An 18,592-nucleotide genomic window follows, 5' to 3' on the forward strand; every position below is an offset into this window, starting at 1 on the left:
CGCTCTTGAGGATGTTTTCTCGGATCAATTAGATTTGAGTGCCGTTCAAAATCTTTGGAATAAGCACCTTTGGCTAAGTGTTTTGAAATATAGCCTGTTTTACACTCTTTACTCATCACATAGGAAGACTGTTGCTTGCCAAAATGTCCGGATCTGCAAGTGCGAGGTTCTCAATTGTTGAACTTCTTGGGGACAAACTAAAGAGCAAGGATGATGGAGAAATTGCAACTGCATCCATATGCGGAGAGGGGAAATATGTTGGCCTGTACTTCTCGGCGCATTGGTGCCCGCCGTGCCAGGCATTTACCCCCACGCTAGCAAATTTCTACAATACCTCTACTGTGCAGAAGGGGGAGAAATTGTTAGAAATCGTCTTCATTAGTTCTGATAAAAATGAAGACCAATTTGATGAGTACTACAACAGGATGCCATGGCTCGCTCTACCGTACAACTTGCGAGATAAAAAGGTAATATAGACTAGATCTAGATCTGAGTGGAATTCTGGTAATTCAGAAACTGCAAGTGCAGTGCAGTGTGACTGTTAACCATTGTTTGTTACTTTGTTAAAATGTGCTGAACAAAGTTGAATTATTATTGGAACTTGATGTGTTTTTTCTCAGTCATAATAAGACTGATTTTGCAGCATGATGGCCATGATGATGGTGAATTCTGAAATAAACATGGCAAAGATGTAGACTCTATTTGTTGTCTTTTTATTTCAGTTTACAAGCTTTTTATTTTCTTCTTTTTGTGTGTGTAGACTATAGATCTGCATCTGGGAGTTGTTTATAAAGCCAATAGTTAAGTACAAGAAATAACTCTAGTAGGATAGAAGGGTATACCCATTAATACCATAGACAGAAATAACCGTCTGATATGGGTCATTTCTTTAATAAAACTGACATTTGTTGACATTCCTCATTACAATAATCTAGTAAATCGGAGGTCTAGTGGAGCCAGAGGTAGTCTCAACGGAACAACCAACGATATAGAGAGACTGAAGCTTTTGGTCTAACCCATTAGCTGAACTATTTAAGAACCATTGTTGAGCACTCCCACAAACTTTTCTTTTTCCAGGCCAAATATGGCAAGGATACTGTAAGCTAGAGACATGAACAGCTGACTTGGTTTTGGCCTTTTGGGTGATGACTATGGTAGCTAGGCATTACCTCATAAATCATGATGAACAGATGCTCTTTATCTTGTCTCATCAGTTTATTACAATGTACAGAGTTCTTGACTAGACCATGAAAAATAAAATGGTTTGTGCATGCCAATCCGGATCAGACCTCCAGGGACAGAGTCTTCAATTTCCTGATTCAAAGATGAATACAAAACTTTAAAAGTGTCAAAAACTAAAGGAAAGTAAAGAAAAATCAGGAAAATTATAGGGATTACTGAAAAGAGAAAATTTTCTCTCTTTTTTCATTTGTTGAGCTTTAGAAATCGTGGCAAATCCAGATAAAGACCAAATTGGTTTTCACTGGCTGCCTGCCATAGCAACAAACAGAGTTGAGAAAAAGACTTTAACTCGGAACTCGGTTTCATTGGAGTGAAGTCTTTTGTCAACTCTGTTTGTTGCTACAGCAGGAAGCCAGTGAAAAAAATATTGAATCATCAAATTATGGAAATGCAAGTATTACTTTAAACAAACAGAACTTTGTTGTTCACTGGCTCATTTTTCCTGATTTAGTTGTCCTATGAAAGGGCAGAAAATGAACTTTATAGAAATTTGATTTTCTCTTTGAAATTGTTTTTAATCACTCATGCGTGCAATATGCAACATACATAAGCTGCATCAGATGAAAGAGGAGGATCTAAGCTTTACAAATATGTGTCATTAATTTATTGATTATAATTTTGATTACAGTGTAAGTTTATATGATAAAACATTGATAATTCTCGGTTTCGTTTTTTCTGGGACGCACTGTATGGGATGTCTCTGCTCAATCTGTATCACCAAACCTCTCTCTGTCTCTGCAGGCCTGATAATTACCCAATTTAAATCGGTTCCCGATTATTATTATTAATTTATTTTTCCCCAATTTTTTTCCCCAATTTTTTTTAATTTTTTACATGATTTAAAAAATCCTCCTGATTTTTCTCTTTTTTTTTCTTCTCTATTCTTCCCTATTTTTCCCTATTTTCATACTCAAAAGGGGGGAAATGTTGTTAAATGCCATTTTCCCCCTGAATCCTCTCTTTTTTTTTAGTGCTCACTCTCACTCTGGTCTCTCTCTCTCTCTATCTCTCTCTCTCTCGCTCTCTCTCTCTCTCTATGTCTCTCTCTCTCTCTCCTCTTTTTCTCTCTTTCAATTAATCGATGATGGAATCAATCCAGAGGCTAAGCTAAAACACTGCTATAAGACAATCGGCATTCATGGTATAGCTAAATAAATCTCATATATTGTACACTGTAGCTATCAAATTTTGTCTAGCTGAATGTCGTACAAAGAAATGTTACATAGCAAATCGCCTGTCTGAGCATCGTTTCCTAGATAATTAAAGAGTTTACAACATCATGAATATTATTCAGGACCAGGATGTAAAACAGATTTTGTATTTACAATGTTTATCTGATTGTTGTTATAAATCCTGATTAAATATATTTCAATACATAAATAATTAAAAAAACACAATATAGAACTGACCTTGTCGAAATTTTCTTTATATGACGTTTCTTTAAAAATACAATGTTTCTTTATAAATGCAACGTTTCTTTAAATATAACTGTCGATGCTGATTTCTAGTCTGTACACGCGCTTCACTATAGGCTGATGCTCACAACTTTCTTGATAGTTCATACGCGTTTCATATAAATTGCCTATCGTCCGAAGACGCTGTGAGACAGCTTACTCCCAACACATTAGGGGCGACTGTTTATTGCCCTTCATCCGCTAACTATCATGCCATCAATACTTGTATGTAAACATCAGGCTGGAGTCTTATCTAGATGCATTCTGCTACATCAGTATGACTAGGTAGAACAGACTTTCAACACCTTTCTGTGATATTAATCACCACTGGACTTGTTTAGTTACTCCTAGATAAATAGGTTTACAACATCATGCATATTATTCAAATTTTTAATGCATTAAAACAGAATTCTGACATCCTTCCTAATAAGTTGCTTTTTATAAAAACAGAAACATCAGAGAAACAGATCTTTTTTCTTTTTTTGTTGTTGTAAATCTTGCTGTATACATGGACATGTGTACATGTACATGTACATGTACATGTGATGTGGAGTCGTTGTGAAATAGGGGTTCATCAATCCAACTTCCAAGGATTTTGGGTTTGAATCTCAGCCTGTCATTAACGTTTTTTGGGCAAGTTATTAATCCCCATTTGCCACTCTCTAGTCCGTACCCAGGTGAAAATGGAGAAAACTACAAAAAGCATTTTGTAATGGTGAACATTGAGATGCAAGGTTTCATACAATTAATGAACTTACTGTAATGTAGAATGGCTTTTCTTTTGTGGGTCTCAAATGTGTATACTGCACTCACTGATAATAGGAAACTATGATCATTTTAAGAGGAAATTAAAGGAATACCTAATACTTGACAGTCAGAGAAGAGAAGTGAATGACATGTTATATGATTGAAATTTTTATTCTTCTGTCGGTTTATACTTTTTCATGTTGTATATACTTATGTTTTTGTAGGTTATAGAAATTCTACAAATTCATCATTATTTTCCTCTTCTTCCTTCTCCTCTTTTTCTTCTTCTCTTTTTTTTCTTCTTGTACTTAATATCATTTCTATCATCAGTTTAATTTTGTTATTATTATTATTATCTTAAATAAGTAGTTCTTTTAATTTTCTTATCTGTCTGTAAATATTACTATTTTAACTTATTAATTTTATACCTGTACATGTCTGTAAGGGACCCCACTGGAAATAAGCTCTCGAGCTTTCGTGGGTTATCCTGTTCAAGCTGACTTATTTTAGATCTGTTATTATTGTATATTGTTGTATGTTGGAAGCTTGTCGAATAAAATTAATCAATCAATCAATTTCACTGGTTGTGCTCATCTCAATTCTTATTAGCTCTGATAGTTCATGAGATATGTATCCCACTAAAGGCCATTCAATATTTACGACAATGGCCTATTCCTAACTAGAAATTTCTTGGATGGCATACATGAATATATGTTTTCTTTGTGTTCAACCTAGTTAATTCCTTTAACATCATAGAGAAAGTACAGTAGGCAGTAAATGGATGTAACTAGAATGCCAAGTATGTAGGTCTATTTCACTCACTACATCCCATCTCGAATAACAGGGAAGGTTTTATTGTAGCAGACATGTGTTTCAGCTAGTGCTGTAACATCACGGATATCTCCAATTCCGTTTAACCGCCTGTCAAAACCGGACGGTTTTCGGTTAAACGATTTAAAAAAAAAAAAAAAAAAAAAATTGTTTTTTTTTTTTTTTTTTTTTTTTTTTTTTTTTTTGCCGTGTGAAAAAGCAGGAAGGTGATTTAACTGAAGGCGCCGATTTGTGCTTGTGAACTAGTCACAAATAATAGTAACAATGCCATTTTAGAATAATGTGTAAGATCATTAAAGTAAATTAAAAACAGTAGAGGACCTAGGATAGAACCTTGTGGTACACCATGTGTTAAACTTGGATGAATATATATTGAGATCTATTACAAAGATTACTTTCAAACCAAGATGACAGACAAATTGGAGTGTTGTTCTAGTTTCCAAGTGGTAAGTCATCACACCGATTACTGAGCTGGGAGACATTGCCAGGCATAGTGCCAGGTGGAGGGGCATAAATCGAAACTTTAAAAAAAAAAAAATTAAAAAAAAAAAAAAAAAAAAAAAAAAAACGGGAAAACAAAACCGTCCAATTGAAAACGGAATCCGCCATGGGCGGTCGGATACCGGACGGTTAAACGTTTGACTACAGCACTAGTTTCAGCTGTCACTCAGTCTAAGAATGTGTCTTCGTCTTGGAGATGAGGATAGGCCGATGGACACACTCTCGGTTTTACTTAGGGTGCGTTCAAGCAACACTTTTTAACCCTAGAAACACGGTTTTCAAGTCGGTCGTAAAAATAAATGTGTTTAAAAACGCAAACATGAAATGCTGAAAAAGATGCATTTTGTATCGTGATTCTGCAGAATCACGGTCGCCAAAAATCGCTTGAACGAACGGAGATCTCAATCATGATTCTATAACGTCATCATCATGGCCTGCTTCCGGTTTGGCCGACAGTCGACCGTAAACAAATTCAGAAAGCACTCTGCGAAGTTGACCTATACTTCCTGGGTCACACTGCACAGTGTGATGAGCAGTGGCTGGGCTTGAAATGAGCGAGAATCAGTGTTGATGAAAAATCGCTTAAACGCTCTCTTGCAGTAACCATGGTTTTTAATGACGTTTTGATTTGTGATTCATGTTTGTGATTCTATCTTCATGTTTGTGATTCTAGCTTCAAAAAATCACTTGAACGCACCCAAACATGCCCCATAAAGGCTAGTTCAACCACTCCCCCCCCCCCCCTCCTGTCTCTCTCTTCCCTGAGTTCCCCCCTCTCTCTCTCTCTCTCTCTCTCTCTCTCTCCCTTTCTTTCTCTATCCTTCTCTCTCTCTACTATTCCTTTTCTGGATTAGAGTAAATGTATTTTGTAAGCTTGAGTGATGGTAATGGCAGTATAACGGGATTACATGTACATGTTCACCCCGAGTACGAAGTAAATGCTCACTCTCAAAACACCGGTGAATTATTCTGTTTTGTGCTGGAGGCATTGTGTATTATATCGAGTAGTCTACACCTCCGTCCATCCTTCCGGATTTCTCGTTATCGCAATATCTCAAGAACTACAAGAGGTGTGAGGGTCAAACTTGGTGATAATAATATGTATCATCATAGGAAGAAGATCTGAGTATATTTTGGGTTCGTAAGTTAAAGGTCACAGAGGTCAACTTCTGAAATTCCAGCTATTAGCCTTGCTTAAATGTTATCACAAAATCTCTAGAACCACGAGAGATATAATATGAGGCTCAAACTTGGTGATAATATGTACACTGTCTTACCATAGGAAGATGATCTGATAAGATTATGGGTTATTAGTTCAAAGGTCAAGGAGGTCAATTTTTGAAATTCTAGATACAGTATTAGCCTTGTTACAGCAATATCTCAAGAACCACTAGAGATACATGTATGAGGCTCGAACTTGGTGATAGCATACATGTATCAACTTAGGAAGATGATCTGATCAATTTTTGTCTTGTTTTAGGTCATGTGACTCCTCCGTTCTAATGCATGCAGAGCAGCTACAAGTCAGGGGGAAAAAAATATTTTAATTTTTTTTTTTTTTTTTTTTTTTTTTTTTTTTGGGGGGGGGGGGGGGCTACTTTTCAAGCTTGCTTGCATGAAAATAACACTCTTTATTTGTTTTTCATTGAACTCTGTGAAAAAAATTTGGGGGGGGGGGGGGGCTTTTTTATGACTTTCGGGGGCTCTTTTTGGCATTTTGGGGGCAAATTTGCCCTGCGTCCCTGTGTATTCTTTTCCTTGCTTCAAGTAGCGCATGCACACAACTCACCCCCCAAAAAGAATAATCAAACTCCAACTCCAACAGTGTAAATTATACTTCAGATATCCAATGGTTTCAAATTGTTTTTTTCGACAATGTGAAAGGGCCTAGAGTTTGCGGTTTATAGCTACAATATCTGTCCCTTAAAACAAAGTTATGTGCATGGCTAAAAAAATTCCCCACTCCCTTTAGAAAAATAGACCATAACTTTTGATGACTTGACATGGAATAACAAAGCCACAGGACCATCCCGAAGTGATATTGTTTCCAAATTGTTTACACCTTGTTTACACCTTGTTTACATTGTTCAGAATGAAGTGTCAAGGCGATTCAAAGTGAGCGCTATCCCGACGTTAATCATCTTGGACAGTGTTACGGGAGAGGTGACCTGTGTGGACGGTGTGGATGAGGTCAAGTGTGACGGTGAGGGAAAGAAATTCCCATGGAAATCCAGGCCATTCCCAGGTGAGTCCAGTCAAGGAGTTCTGAAGTATTGCACCAAGTTCATTTGTACATGTATGAAAGCTGAAAAGTATTAAAGAGAAACAGAATGGCAAAATTTTGAAATAACAATAATAATAATATTTAATTTTTATATAGCGCTTAAAGGTAAAGACCAGTATTGGAAACGCCCCAATTTTAAAACATGAAATGGAACCATTCATGTGAAAGAATATGTTTTGAATAATACATGGATGATAAAAATTTTGCCGCGAAACTGCCGACTAATTGATATATTTGGTAAATTAGTTTATCTATTGGTGTTTGAGAGATAAAAGCGCACCTGTACGTAGTCCCATATACATTTTTCTGTGTACAGTGCTTGTAACTTTATGAAGACTGGGCCAAATTTCTTATCATTTTGATGATTCCAGAACCTTGCAGTACATCTACAGTGTATGCTAGATGATCAACCTTTTCTGATCGATTTCACAACGTTTCTTTCACTATGCAATCGCATGACCATAACTGGTCTTTATCTTTAATACAAATGATAAGAAAGTTTAATGATCGTCTTAAATATGAATTAAAGGGCAATCTTATTGTACAATTTATTATACAGTGTAGTCTAAAGAACCTCCTGATTCATGCAGTGTACATTTTGTTTGGGATAAATCATTACCGGTAGTCATTTTGTGTTGGAACAAATCAAATGGGAAAGTTTTCTGGTACTACACAGTGACATTAACTTTCTTATTTATTTATTTATTGAAAGTAAGTTATTTTTGGAGTGCAGTTGCCCTTTGAAATGGAAAGTATACATGTACATGTTGTCTTTTTATTTGAAAAAATCAGTGCTGGTGAATTCTTGTTTACATGTAGATAGAAATATTTGGTTCCTTGAGAGGTACATTAACAGTTTTCTTTTCTGAAATCTGAACGATATTCTCTCCTCCCTGATTCCCATGCTTTTAAATGCAGAGATTATTACAGGAAACTTCATAAACCAGGAGATGAAGACTGTCACTTCGGAGAGTTTGAAAGACAAAGTTCTAGGAATTTACTTTTCTGCTCACTGGGTAAGGTACAATTCTGATTCAAAATATTTTATTATTTTTCAGCAACAACAACATTGAATATAATATGAATTTAAGTAACACACATAAATTCCTTGCAATTTAACTATACCCATGCTCATTTCATTTTATCATATCAGTAAAGAGATATGTTTAATACCTGATAGTTATTTCAATATATAGCATGATATAGAATAATATAGCATTTCATTTCTAAATGGATCAGCTTTTCCACATGACAATTGGCAAAAAACGGTGTAAATGAAAATCAGCAAGAAATTGCCAATTTGTACATGAACATAGTGATTATAAATTCATGGAACTCTAGAATTTTTTGCTGACCTTCAGTCACAACGAGACAGACAGACTGACTCATCAGGTATTTGCAATTGAGCATGTACAGACAGGAGGCAAAATTATAGACAACTCAAGCAACATTTGTCATTTGAGTACTGAACTGGGATCGTTGTCAGATTACTATTTGAAATAATTGTGCATATCATAAACATACAGATTTAATCCAAAAACAGTAAATAATCTTTGTCATATAGGCCCAACTACTTACGTGTACAGTACTACAGTATCATACTTTTGCCAAAGAACACTTAAGTAAAAGTGTATACTTACCAGCACAGGTGCTCCTGCCCTTACATTTCCTGAAGAAGTATAATACTGTAGCTCGCCTCCAACAGCCCTTGTAATTTTCTTCTTTAAAGAATACATTTTCTTATATCAAAACAGTTTTCCTTTTGTTTCCAATTCCACCACACTCCTTGATAAGAAAAGTACTTCAAAATGAGTCTTTAATTAAATTTGATTCTCAGATGCAATGATCTTGATTGTGATATTTCTTACATTGTAATTTTTCCCCCTTCCCCCAACCCCTCACCTTCCCCCAATCCCCCTCACCTTCCCCCAACCCCCCTCCCCTTCTCCCAACCCCCTCCCCTTTCCCCAATCCCCTCCCCCAATCCCCCTATCCCCCTCACCTTCCCCCAACCCCCTCCCCTTCCCCCAATCTCCCTCCCGTTCCCGTTCCCCCCCCCTCCCCTCCCCTCCCCTCCCCTTCCCCCAATCCCCTCCCCTTCCCCCAATTCCCTCACCTCCCCACAAACCCCTCACCTCCCCCAAACCCATCCCCTTCCCCCAAACCCCTCCCCTTCCCCCAAACCCCTCCCCTTCCCCCAAACCCCCTTCCCTTCCCCCAACCCCCTCACCTTCCCCAAACCCCCTCCTCTCCTCCCAACCCCCTCCCCTCCTCCTACATGTACTCCCCCTCACAGTGTCCTCCATGCAGAGTGTTCACCAAAGAGTTGAAGTCCACCTACGACAAGATCAAGGAGTCAGGACAGTCCTTTGAGATCATCTTCGCCAGCCGAGACAGAGCAGAGGACGCCTTCAAAAACTACTTTGGGGAGATGCCCTGGCTAGGTTTCCCTTTTGGAGATAAGCGTATCGGCGAGCTGGCTAAGCTCTTTTCTGTCCAAGGTATGTTTAACAGATACAAAGAAAGAGAGAGAAAAAAGGAGAGCTTCATTGATTACCAAAAGTTTGTCTAGATCCATTTGTATGTGAATCATGTTACAGGTATGTTTAGGGCCGAGTCCTAGATTGAAATGAATTGAATTGAAAATTTATTGTCCCTTTCGGGAAATTCTTTTTTTTACTGGTTTACAGTCTTTGTACATATATACATAATACAAAAACAATACATAATACAATAATTATCAAATGTACATCGTTACAAACGTAGTTACATTCTGAAAATAATTGTTGCAATGGAAACGGAACAAAACGAATACATGATTGCAGTATAACATAAACATGGCATTCCAGGTGAAAAATTCGAACATTAGGCTTGCTGTTTATTTGAGAATATAGGTGAGTTTAATATTATGAGCCCTAGCACATGTATTTGGTCATTGGATGCCCCAAACGATACCAAATATCCTGGAGTTCTGAAAATGAATTTTTACCTTTTGATTTGGTCTGATGTAATCTAATTTTCTTCATATTTCTTAACCGTTAAGTTATAGAATGTCAGATTTAAAAAAAAATAGATATTGATTTAATACATTCTAGCTGTACACATGATATTTTTTAAGGTAATTGGTACACTTTAAAGCACAAGGAATATTTTTAAAAAGTGGACAATTCTGTTTTGATGACAGGCCTTTCTTCAGCAGTCTAAAAGTATGAGGAATGTTGGGTAAATGCTTGTTAAAGTATGGTGCAGCAAAACTATGCCATTTTTTTTTATGATACATTTTTGTATCAAAACACAGAGCTCCGGGAAAACCACACTTGTACAAGTCCTTTGTTGTGTGCAGTTATCATTCATCTTAAACACAGATCTGAGGGACACTTTTAAGTCATTTGTTGCACGCAGTTGTCATTAATTTACAAATGTATTTTTTTAACGCTGCTGCTTTTTTACGAGGATATACCATGCCATATCTGAACGAGCCTTAAATTGTACTCTGGGTGCTGCAATACACTGTACCTGCACGATTCAATTGGAATGCGAGAAATCCACTGGGGAGCCAAGCATGGCTACTGTAATCCTCAGTGAAACTAAAAAATTATTATCATGGTTCAGTCTACAATGACAAGGATCTGTTTGCCTACATTTGCCATTCTCGTAGCTTGGTGTGTTGTATATTCATTTTATGGAGAAAAATATGCAAAGTGTAGGTCCATGAATTTTTTTTAAATTTTTTTAATCAATCTTTCCTTTTCAATGAGGAAAAATCATAGCTGAGAAGATAGAAATTATATTTGGTGAAACATATACAGGAAAACAATGGTAACTAATTCATTTATAAAAAATAAAATATAGCAATTTACAAATGTGTTTCATTTATGAGAAACCTTCACCCCAGAAGAGCACCAATTTATTTATGCAATTTGCATTCTGGAAATTGGAGTACAAAGGATATTAGCAGGTGAATGAAATGCTTCATCACCACACACACCTCGGAAGGAAGCATCCATAAATTTGAATACATTTACTTGATAAACGACTTCAGTACGTCACGTAATCAAGAAATTGGCGATGCCCAATTGCCCATGTCGTATTGAGAAACTGTACATGATAAGCCTCTCCCAATATCCCATACACTTTGGTGGGGAATATTGTAGCTTAATGGGCAAGAATATTATATATTTCTCCAAAAAAAATTCATTGGGGTGAGGTGTCCTTTAAATATAGTCTGTCCAAGCCATTCTGAAAATGCTGTACATCCACCATTTACTACTGAATAGTTTAATTTAGAAATGTTACTGTACATGGTTGTCACACTGCCCACGTACAGTAACTGCAGTGTATCAAAATCCATCTCGGGGAGAATAGCTATGTTGCATGAGAACCATATGTGCCCAAGCTCATTATGTGGCTATGTATTGATTGATGGTAGCAGAGTTCTTAAAGGGACTTGGTAACATTGTTCAGATGAGAGAAAATGGTGGTAAGGTAGTGACTTCAATGATAGATGTACAATTAAAGATAATCTGAAAGTTTGAGTGAAAACAGACCATTATTAATGATAAAAATGGGGAAATTGATCTGATCGATTCCTTAATTTTCCTAACTATATTATTTCAATTTAATTACATTTTAGGTGAATGTAAATCGTCACAGAGCTATGAGTCGGCTCTTTATACCATTCCAGACATTTAAATGTTGAAAGATGTTTAAAAGCATGTCTTATTTTCATGGAAAAATGGTTGGGAAATTCAAAAATGGTTGGGAGAATTTACTGTTAGAGGGTGTCGCACAGTGACACCTTCAAAGAAAACCATAAATTTCTTTGTGGTTTAGTACAGTAGAAGGAATATAATAAGTAACATTTCATCCAAACATTACGCAATTTTTATATCAACCTTCAACATTGTTGCTGAGTCACTTTAAGGCGTTCTAGGTCTTCTTGGTTGAGAATATTTTCTTTTATGAAAATGGGTTCTAGAATGTAGGAAATCTAATTGGTCAAGAGACACCATACGACTGTGGCTGACAAGTCTCGTTCACTTGCGTGCAGTGCATATTCACTAATGCACTCACAAACATGAATTACCGGTATCTGAATACTGTTTACATCATAGACTTAATAAAAATATATCCATGTTTACAATAAACAATGTAGCATTTTCACTCTCAGATTAGTTCCAGCCTTCATACTGATAATTCCTTTTTTTTTAAGTTAAACATATGAATGTTACTTAATTGTTCATCAATTTATCTTAAATATGTTTACAAGCATTTATTGTAGTTTCAGGCGAAAAACTTCATGATCATAAATGAATGCCCGTTTTCTTACCTATTTGCAAATTACATGTACATGTATGATACTTCTTTCATACTTCATTCATGCATATGAGTACCGGTATACATGTATGATACTTTATACTTATTTCATGATGGTTAATTCATTTGTATACCTACATGTATACTGCATGCATACTTCTTTCATTCCTATGAATAGGAATACATGTATGTACTACAATAGCACACGTATTATATTTCATTTACTTATTTTTATTTATTTATTTATTTCATATTACTGCATTTATATGATAGTACATTTGATGACTACAGTGTACAGTATATATTCATAGTATGATACCGTAGTTCATTCATTTGTATACTAAATGTATGTGATTATTTATTCATTTGTAACATACTACAGTTGTGGCGTGTGTCTGTAATCCTGCTCCTAGGAAGTCGGAGTTGGTTAGTTCACTGGTTCACTGTGTTCACTGGTTCACTAGGCATGATAGTGCATTTTATACATGTAGGTGGCAAACACTGTATGGAATTAAAGACCTTGGGCCATTGTGGCTTTTTTTTTGTTCTGAGAATTCAAGGGTGAGATCCTGTAACCACAACATTCTGCGAGTGCTTTGTTTGTACTCAATCACTGTACTTTATTACTATTGACTGCTATCCGCTGCAATATATCCTGTGTTCAGACAATGAGAATTCATCATAAAGCTATATATACATTGATTTATTCATTTTTGGCCTGGTCTAAACGTGTTTAAATAAACGGATATCAAAACGCATGTTTGGGCATCCTTTTTAACGAAAACTTGATAGAGAATAAGGGTCCCATGTAGTACAATTTGCTTAATAATTATAATTAATTTTACAGTTTTATTTTTATTAGTTGTACATTTTACACTAAATTTTTAAGGTTGTAAACATTGAATGTAATTGATGAACGAAGACCTTGGGCCATTGTGGCTATTGACTCTATTCTGGGAATTAAAGCATGAGATCCTGTTTGATTAACCACAAAATGTCTGCACTTTATTACGATCGACTGCTATCCTCTGCAATTCCGATATATCCTGTGTTCAGACAATGAGAATTCATCACAAAGCTTAGCTATACGATAAGTTATTTCTTTTTTGCCTGGTCTGATCGTGTTTAAAGACACGTAAAGCAAAACGCATGTTTGAGCATCCTTTTGAACGAAAACTCTACAAACAATCAGTCCCATTGTAATCTGAACATCATAGCATGATTTATTGTATCGCTATACTTTCCCTTTACGATTCATTAAACGTTTCTTGAATTTCTTGAAATCGAATGACTTTATCTTCTTAAATTTAAAGTATAAATTGCACCTCGGACAGGCGTAAAAAATATCAGCAACATTACATCATAACACAGCACACCTGGGACCCGTTTTACAAAGCCTTTTTTTCAATGACAAATGACAAAAACCAGTGACAAATCTGCTGATAACCAATCAGAAGCAAGGATTTTGGTAGACCGAAATTTCTGTCTCTTTCGTTCGTTAGCCTCTGTAGAGAGGAGCCGACCCTACCCAAATCAGAGGCTAACGAACGAAAGAGACAGAAATTTTGGTCTAGGATTTCAAAATTTTTGTCTCTTTCGTTCGTTAGCCTCTGATTTGGGTAGGGTCGGCTCCTCTCTACAGAGGCTAACGAACGAAAGAGACAGAAATTTTGGTCTAGGATTTTGATAGCTAATAGCAAAAAATGTAATTTGTCACTGATGACAAGTTTTGTGAAATGGGTCCCAGGGGTTTAAGCAGGAAAGTCGGAAGTGTTATTAAAAGGAATTCATTAATAGCAGAATGCTTTATTTTTCAGGCATACCCAAACTGGCTATCGTGGATGCGCAGGGAAAGGTCATCACAGCAGATGCACGAGGCTCAGTTACCAAGGATCCAGAGGGCAAGGTACTTTATGCAGTATCTCAAATTATGTTACCATAAAACCATAATCCTTCTTAAAAATGTATGTAATAATAATAATAATACAACTGGTAATAACAAAAACAAGAACAATTATAATAATTATAATGATAATAATAATAATAATAGTAATAACAACAGAATAGTAGTTATAATAATGATAATGATAAATATATTACTCCTTGCGGATATGCCTGCTTACAATATATTTTATCACCTGACTAAAGTGTTGCAGCGGCGCACGAAACGTTGTGATCTCTTATATCCCTTGTTGACCATACATTGCGAGACAAACGAATATCACTAGCAATATTATTTTCGATAATAATAATAATGATTAAATTCAAGTTTATCTCCACATTTGGTTGAAAACAAAGAGACACCATTAATATAACAATTATTCCAAAGAATACAATACGACACAAAATATATATACAACGATAATAATATTTATAATTATGATAATGATGCTGATGAGGAAGAGGAAGAAGAAGGAAGGAAGAACAATTAAGAAGGAAAAAAAGGAGGAGAAGGAGAAGAAGTCTTGGTTACACAGGGTAGCCCTATCAGTATTAATATGTTCTCTGTTAGGGCTCTGTAATCTGTAACCATATTATCACCCTGTCACACATGTATTTGGCTTAATTCTAAAAATGTTGAATCTCAAAACAAGCTCACACTTACGAAGACAGCATTTTGTTTAAATCGAAACATTTAGCAATAGTTTGATGGGATTTTGTGCTATATACAAAAACAACTTTATATGTTATGTTGAAAGACAGGTACTGAAGTGAACAATGTTCTGATATCAATAACTCAATTTTGATCAGAAGTGGATTTAGCTCCTGTTGGAATTAGGCTCTTCATTTCTTTGTGGTAAATTTAAAGCTATGTCTCACCTACTTTCTATTCATTATTGCAATTTAATCTGATGAGTGCATGGCAAAAATCTTTAGTACATGTATGCCTGTAAATGTAACTTGTAACTGTCATATGAGTAATAAGCTATAGTTCTGAATATCTTTTCTTTTGTTTGTTTGTTAGGAGTTTCCATGGTATCCTAAGGCGTGCTGTGAGTTGGACGCTGTCTCTGCTGCTATGGTCAATGTGGAATCTTGTCTTATTCTCTTTACAGGTATGTTGTACTTGAAGGAAAGTCCAACCTTGAAGGAAAAGTCCACCATTAAAGGGGAAGTCCACCCCAATATTAAGTTGTTTTTTATATATACCGGTAAGCAGAAAAAAGAGAGGAACAGAACAGTGAAAGTTTTAGCAAATTCTGATCATAAATAAGAAATTTACTAATTTTTGAAGTTGCGATCAAACACAAATTGGCAACTCTGTGACATATCTTGCGAGCTCCCTCCTATTTTCTCTATACCAACAAAAAATAGAAATTTATATTTCAAACTTTTGTTATTCTGTTTCTCTTATTTTTCTGCTTTCATACATATTATTCATATTACACAGTTTGGATTGCCCTTTAATAATCTTCACACTAAAGGTACAGATGCATTCTGACCTCGTAATTACCGGTAAATTGTAAAGGAAACTGTCTGGAAACAAAGGGGAAATGGTGATTATGTAATGCGTAGGAATTGGTGTATCTTTGAAGTTTTGGAATAATCGAAATTGACTCAATCTTGCAGATTGTCACATGCACTGCATACAGAAATGTGTATATCTGACTACTCGATTCACCTATGTATTTTTGATAAGATAACATTTGAAGATCGATCGTCTTTAGGGTTATTCTTCCAAACAAACATAAATATAATAAGATAGTTCATAAATTATTGTCACCTTTATTGGCAGAGCTCAACCTTATGATTTTGAAAAAAAGTGAAACAAAAAAATTCAAGTAAATAGATTCGATGATTTGGGGAAAATAATAAACGTATAAAAGAAAGTTTGGAATTTTTAGAATTGTAATCCATCAAACAAAAACTCTGACTACCGTACCTTGGCAAGCAGCTCTCCATTTCTTTGCACTGAGAATTATACAAAATAGATTTCATGCATACTGTGTGTAATTAAAAAAATGTGTGTCTCATAAAGTATCTAGGAAGTTTGACAAGATATATTTCGGGGGGAGAAAAGTGTAGCGAGGCCTCTGTGACATCACTGAATTGAATATGTTTGAATAAATGAATGGAATGAATGAATGATTGATTGATTGAATAAAAAAATATTAAAATATTATTTTGTTCTCTTCTGCCATGATGATCAGAGATTGAAGAAGATGAGGAGGGGGAGGAGTGTACAAGGAAGGCTATGGAGATGATGAAACCCATAGCAGAGGAGACAAAAGCTGCTGAGGAAGCAAAAGGCCAGGAACTCGCCTGCAAGTTCATTGTAGCTGGTGACGTAAGTATTTACCTAACCCCATTGGCTTTTAAGCCATACTGTACTATACCGGTAAGCATCCTGTGTGGTAAATGTCTTCCCAAAGAACGTTGGTGCTGGCAGGGAATCAAATCCCTTACCTAGTAATCTTCAGTCTGATGACTTAAAGCCCCACTGCACTACTTGTAGCTACTTGCTTCCTTGTACATAAAAAACAATGCCTAAGCGGGCCCGCTGGTCCCCCATGATTCTCTTTTTCTTATGTCAATTGAGAGATGAGTTGATGAGATAACCACCTGTCAGTGACCAGCAGGGTGGTCTAATCCCTCCTGGCCAAACTAGTGCAGACAGGCTTTAAAGACTAGCTAGTCCACAACACTTCTATGATTGCTTACTCGGCTAGAAACATTGATAACATTTTGGTTTGTTGTTCCAATCTAAAATGTTTGCTAGGTAAAATTCATGAGATTTTTAAGTGGGTGGGTGGGTCGTCAGTTTCCATGTGCAGAAGTTCATAATTCGCTGACACCAGACTTGGTGGAAATACCATTAGTGGGTGTACAAGTCTGCACACAGCAAACCTGTGGCCTAGGTCGATCAACAAACACCCCCTCGTCTGGAGAGTCTTCAGGTGATGCAAATGTCAGATGTGATAAGGGCTTTACCACATGGGGAAAGGCAAAGCATTACATACATCCTATTGGTCATAAACCTGAAGGGTAATCCTAGTAAATTGACAACACCTGTTATTGGGTAAACACCCTAAGGGTGTCAAATTCCCCATAGGCCTGTCCTCATCAGCTCGAGATTGCCAAATAGCCTGCTATTTCTGATTTGGGAAATAATCCTAAAGTTACAAATACTGTAGCGTCTTCATCAGCTCGAGACTTGACTTCGAAACTTAAAACTCAAGCTCGAGATATTTTGCTCCGCATTCTCACATAGTGCGAGTCTTCGGGCTGGTGAAGACGCACCGGACAAATAGCGGGATATTTTGCAAACTTGCCCAAGATATCTTGGGATGACTATCTCGACCAAATATCCCAGTAATTGCAACTTTGGCTGATGACCACACAAATTAAATGGATCATTTGCGATCAGGATAATTCAAATAGCGGGATATTTGGCAATCTCAAGCTGATGAAAACAGGCTTATTGATTGATAGTCCACTTCTAATGAGAGCTTATTTCACAATGTTCATCTTCTTTTTTGTTTTTGATTGACATTGATTGACAGGATGAGACGGTAGAGGGCCTACAGCAGTTCCTGAGCATTGCCGATGAGAGCCTGCCGATGCTGGTGCTCCTGGACATCCCCCGAGAGAGGGTCTCCTGCTGCGAGGGCAAAGAGATCACTCCTGATCTCATCAGGGAATACTACAGCAAGTTTGTCAAGGACGAGCTGCAGTGGACAACCCTCTCCCCATAATCAAGGAGATAGAAGCTAGGAGATACACGACCATAGAGGGGCCAGTCGATGAAATGAACAGAGTTACAGGATTTTTTGTAGGATCCTCATTGTGTCACTTCATACTGACTTTGGGTACCGGTATGCAACTTTGCAGGACCAATAGGCCTTGTCCGTTATTGTTCCAATCATTGATTGAATTAATCAACCGTTAGATCTGCCCGTAGAGTATAAAACACGCTTGCTTAGATTTTATCACCTGACGAAGTGTTGCAGTGGCGCACGAAATGTCGTGATCTTTTAGATCCCTTGTTGACCATATATTACGAGACAAACGAATATCACCAGCGATATTATTTTCGATATGCATGATCATTGAAAGTTGGCAATTGCGTACAAAAACGGTAATTTGAGGGGATGTTCCCTGATTTGAAAATGAATTTCAAAAAACAATGTGTTTTATAAAAGTGCAAGTTTTCACTTCTACTGTTCATGTTTCATGGTGTTTACAACATGTGAATGTGTGTGTACTCATTTTTGCC

General features: G+C 36.4%; 1 protein-coding gene across 1 annotated transcript; it reads left to right on the forward strand.

Annotated features, from left to right (window-relative positions):
* Positions 1–16: 16 nt before the first annotated feature.
* Positions 17–18,182, forward strand: LOC753339 (nucleoredoxin). The gene is made up of 8 exons (XM_030992000.1): positions 17–467; positions 6,867–7,020; positions 7,978–8,075; positions 9,356–9,560; positions 14,193–14,281; positions 15,341–15,431; positions 16,527–16,663; positions 17,880–18,182. Exons 1-8 carry the CDS (start codon positions 144–146, stop codon positions 18,069–18,071), a joined length of 1,290 nt encoding a protein of 429 aa, XP_030847860.1. The 5' UTR covers positions 17–143; the 3' UTR covers positions 18,072–18,182.
* The last annotated feature ends 410 nt before the right edge of the window (positions 18,183–18,592 follow it).

The sequence above is a fragment of the Strongylocentrotus purpuratus genome, unplaced genomic scaffold (genome assembly GCF_000002235.5).
Source record: "Strongylocentrotus purpuratus isolate Spur 01 unplaced genomic scaffold, Spur_5.0 spur5_scaffold_2, whole genome shotgun sequence".
NCBI lineage: Eukaryota > Metazoa > Echinodermata > Echinoidea > Camarodonta > Strongylocentrotidae > Strongylocentrotus > Strongylocentrotus purpuratus.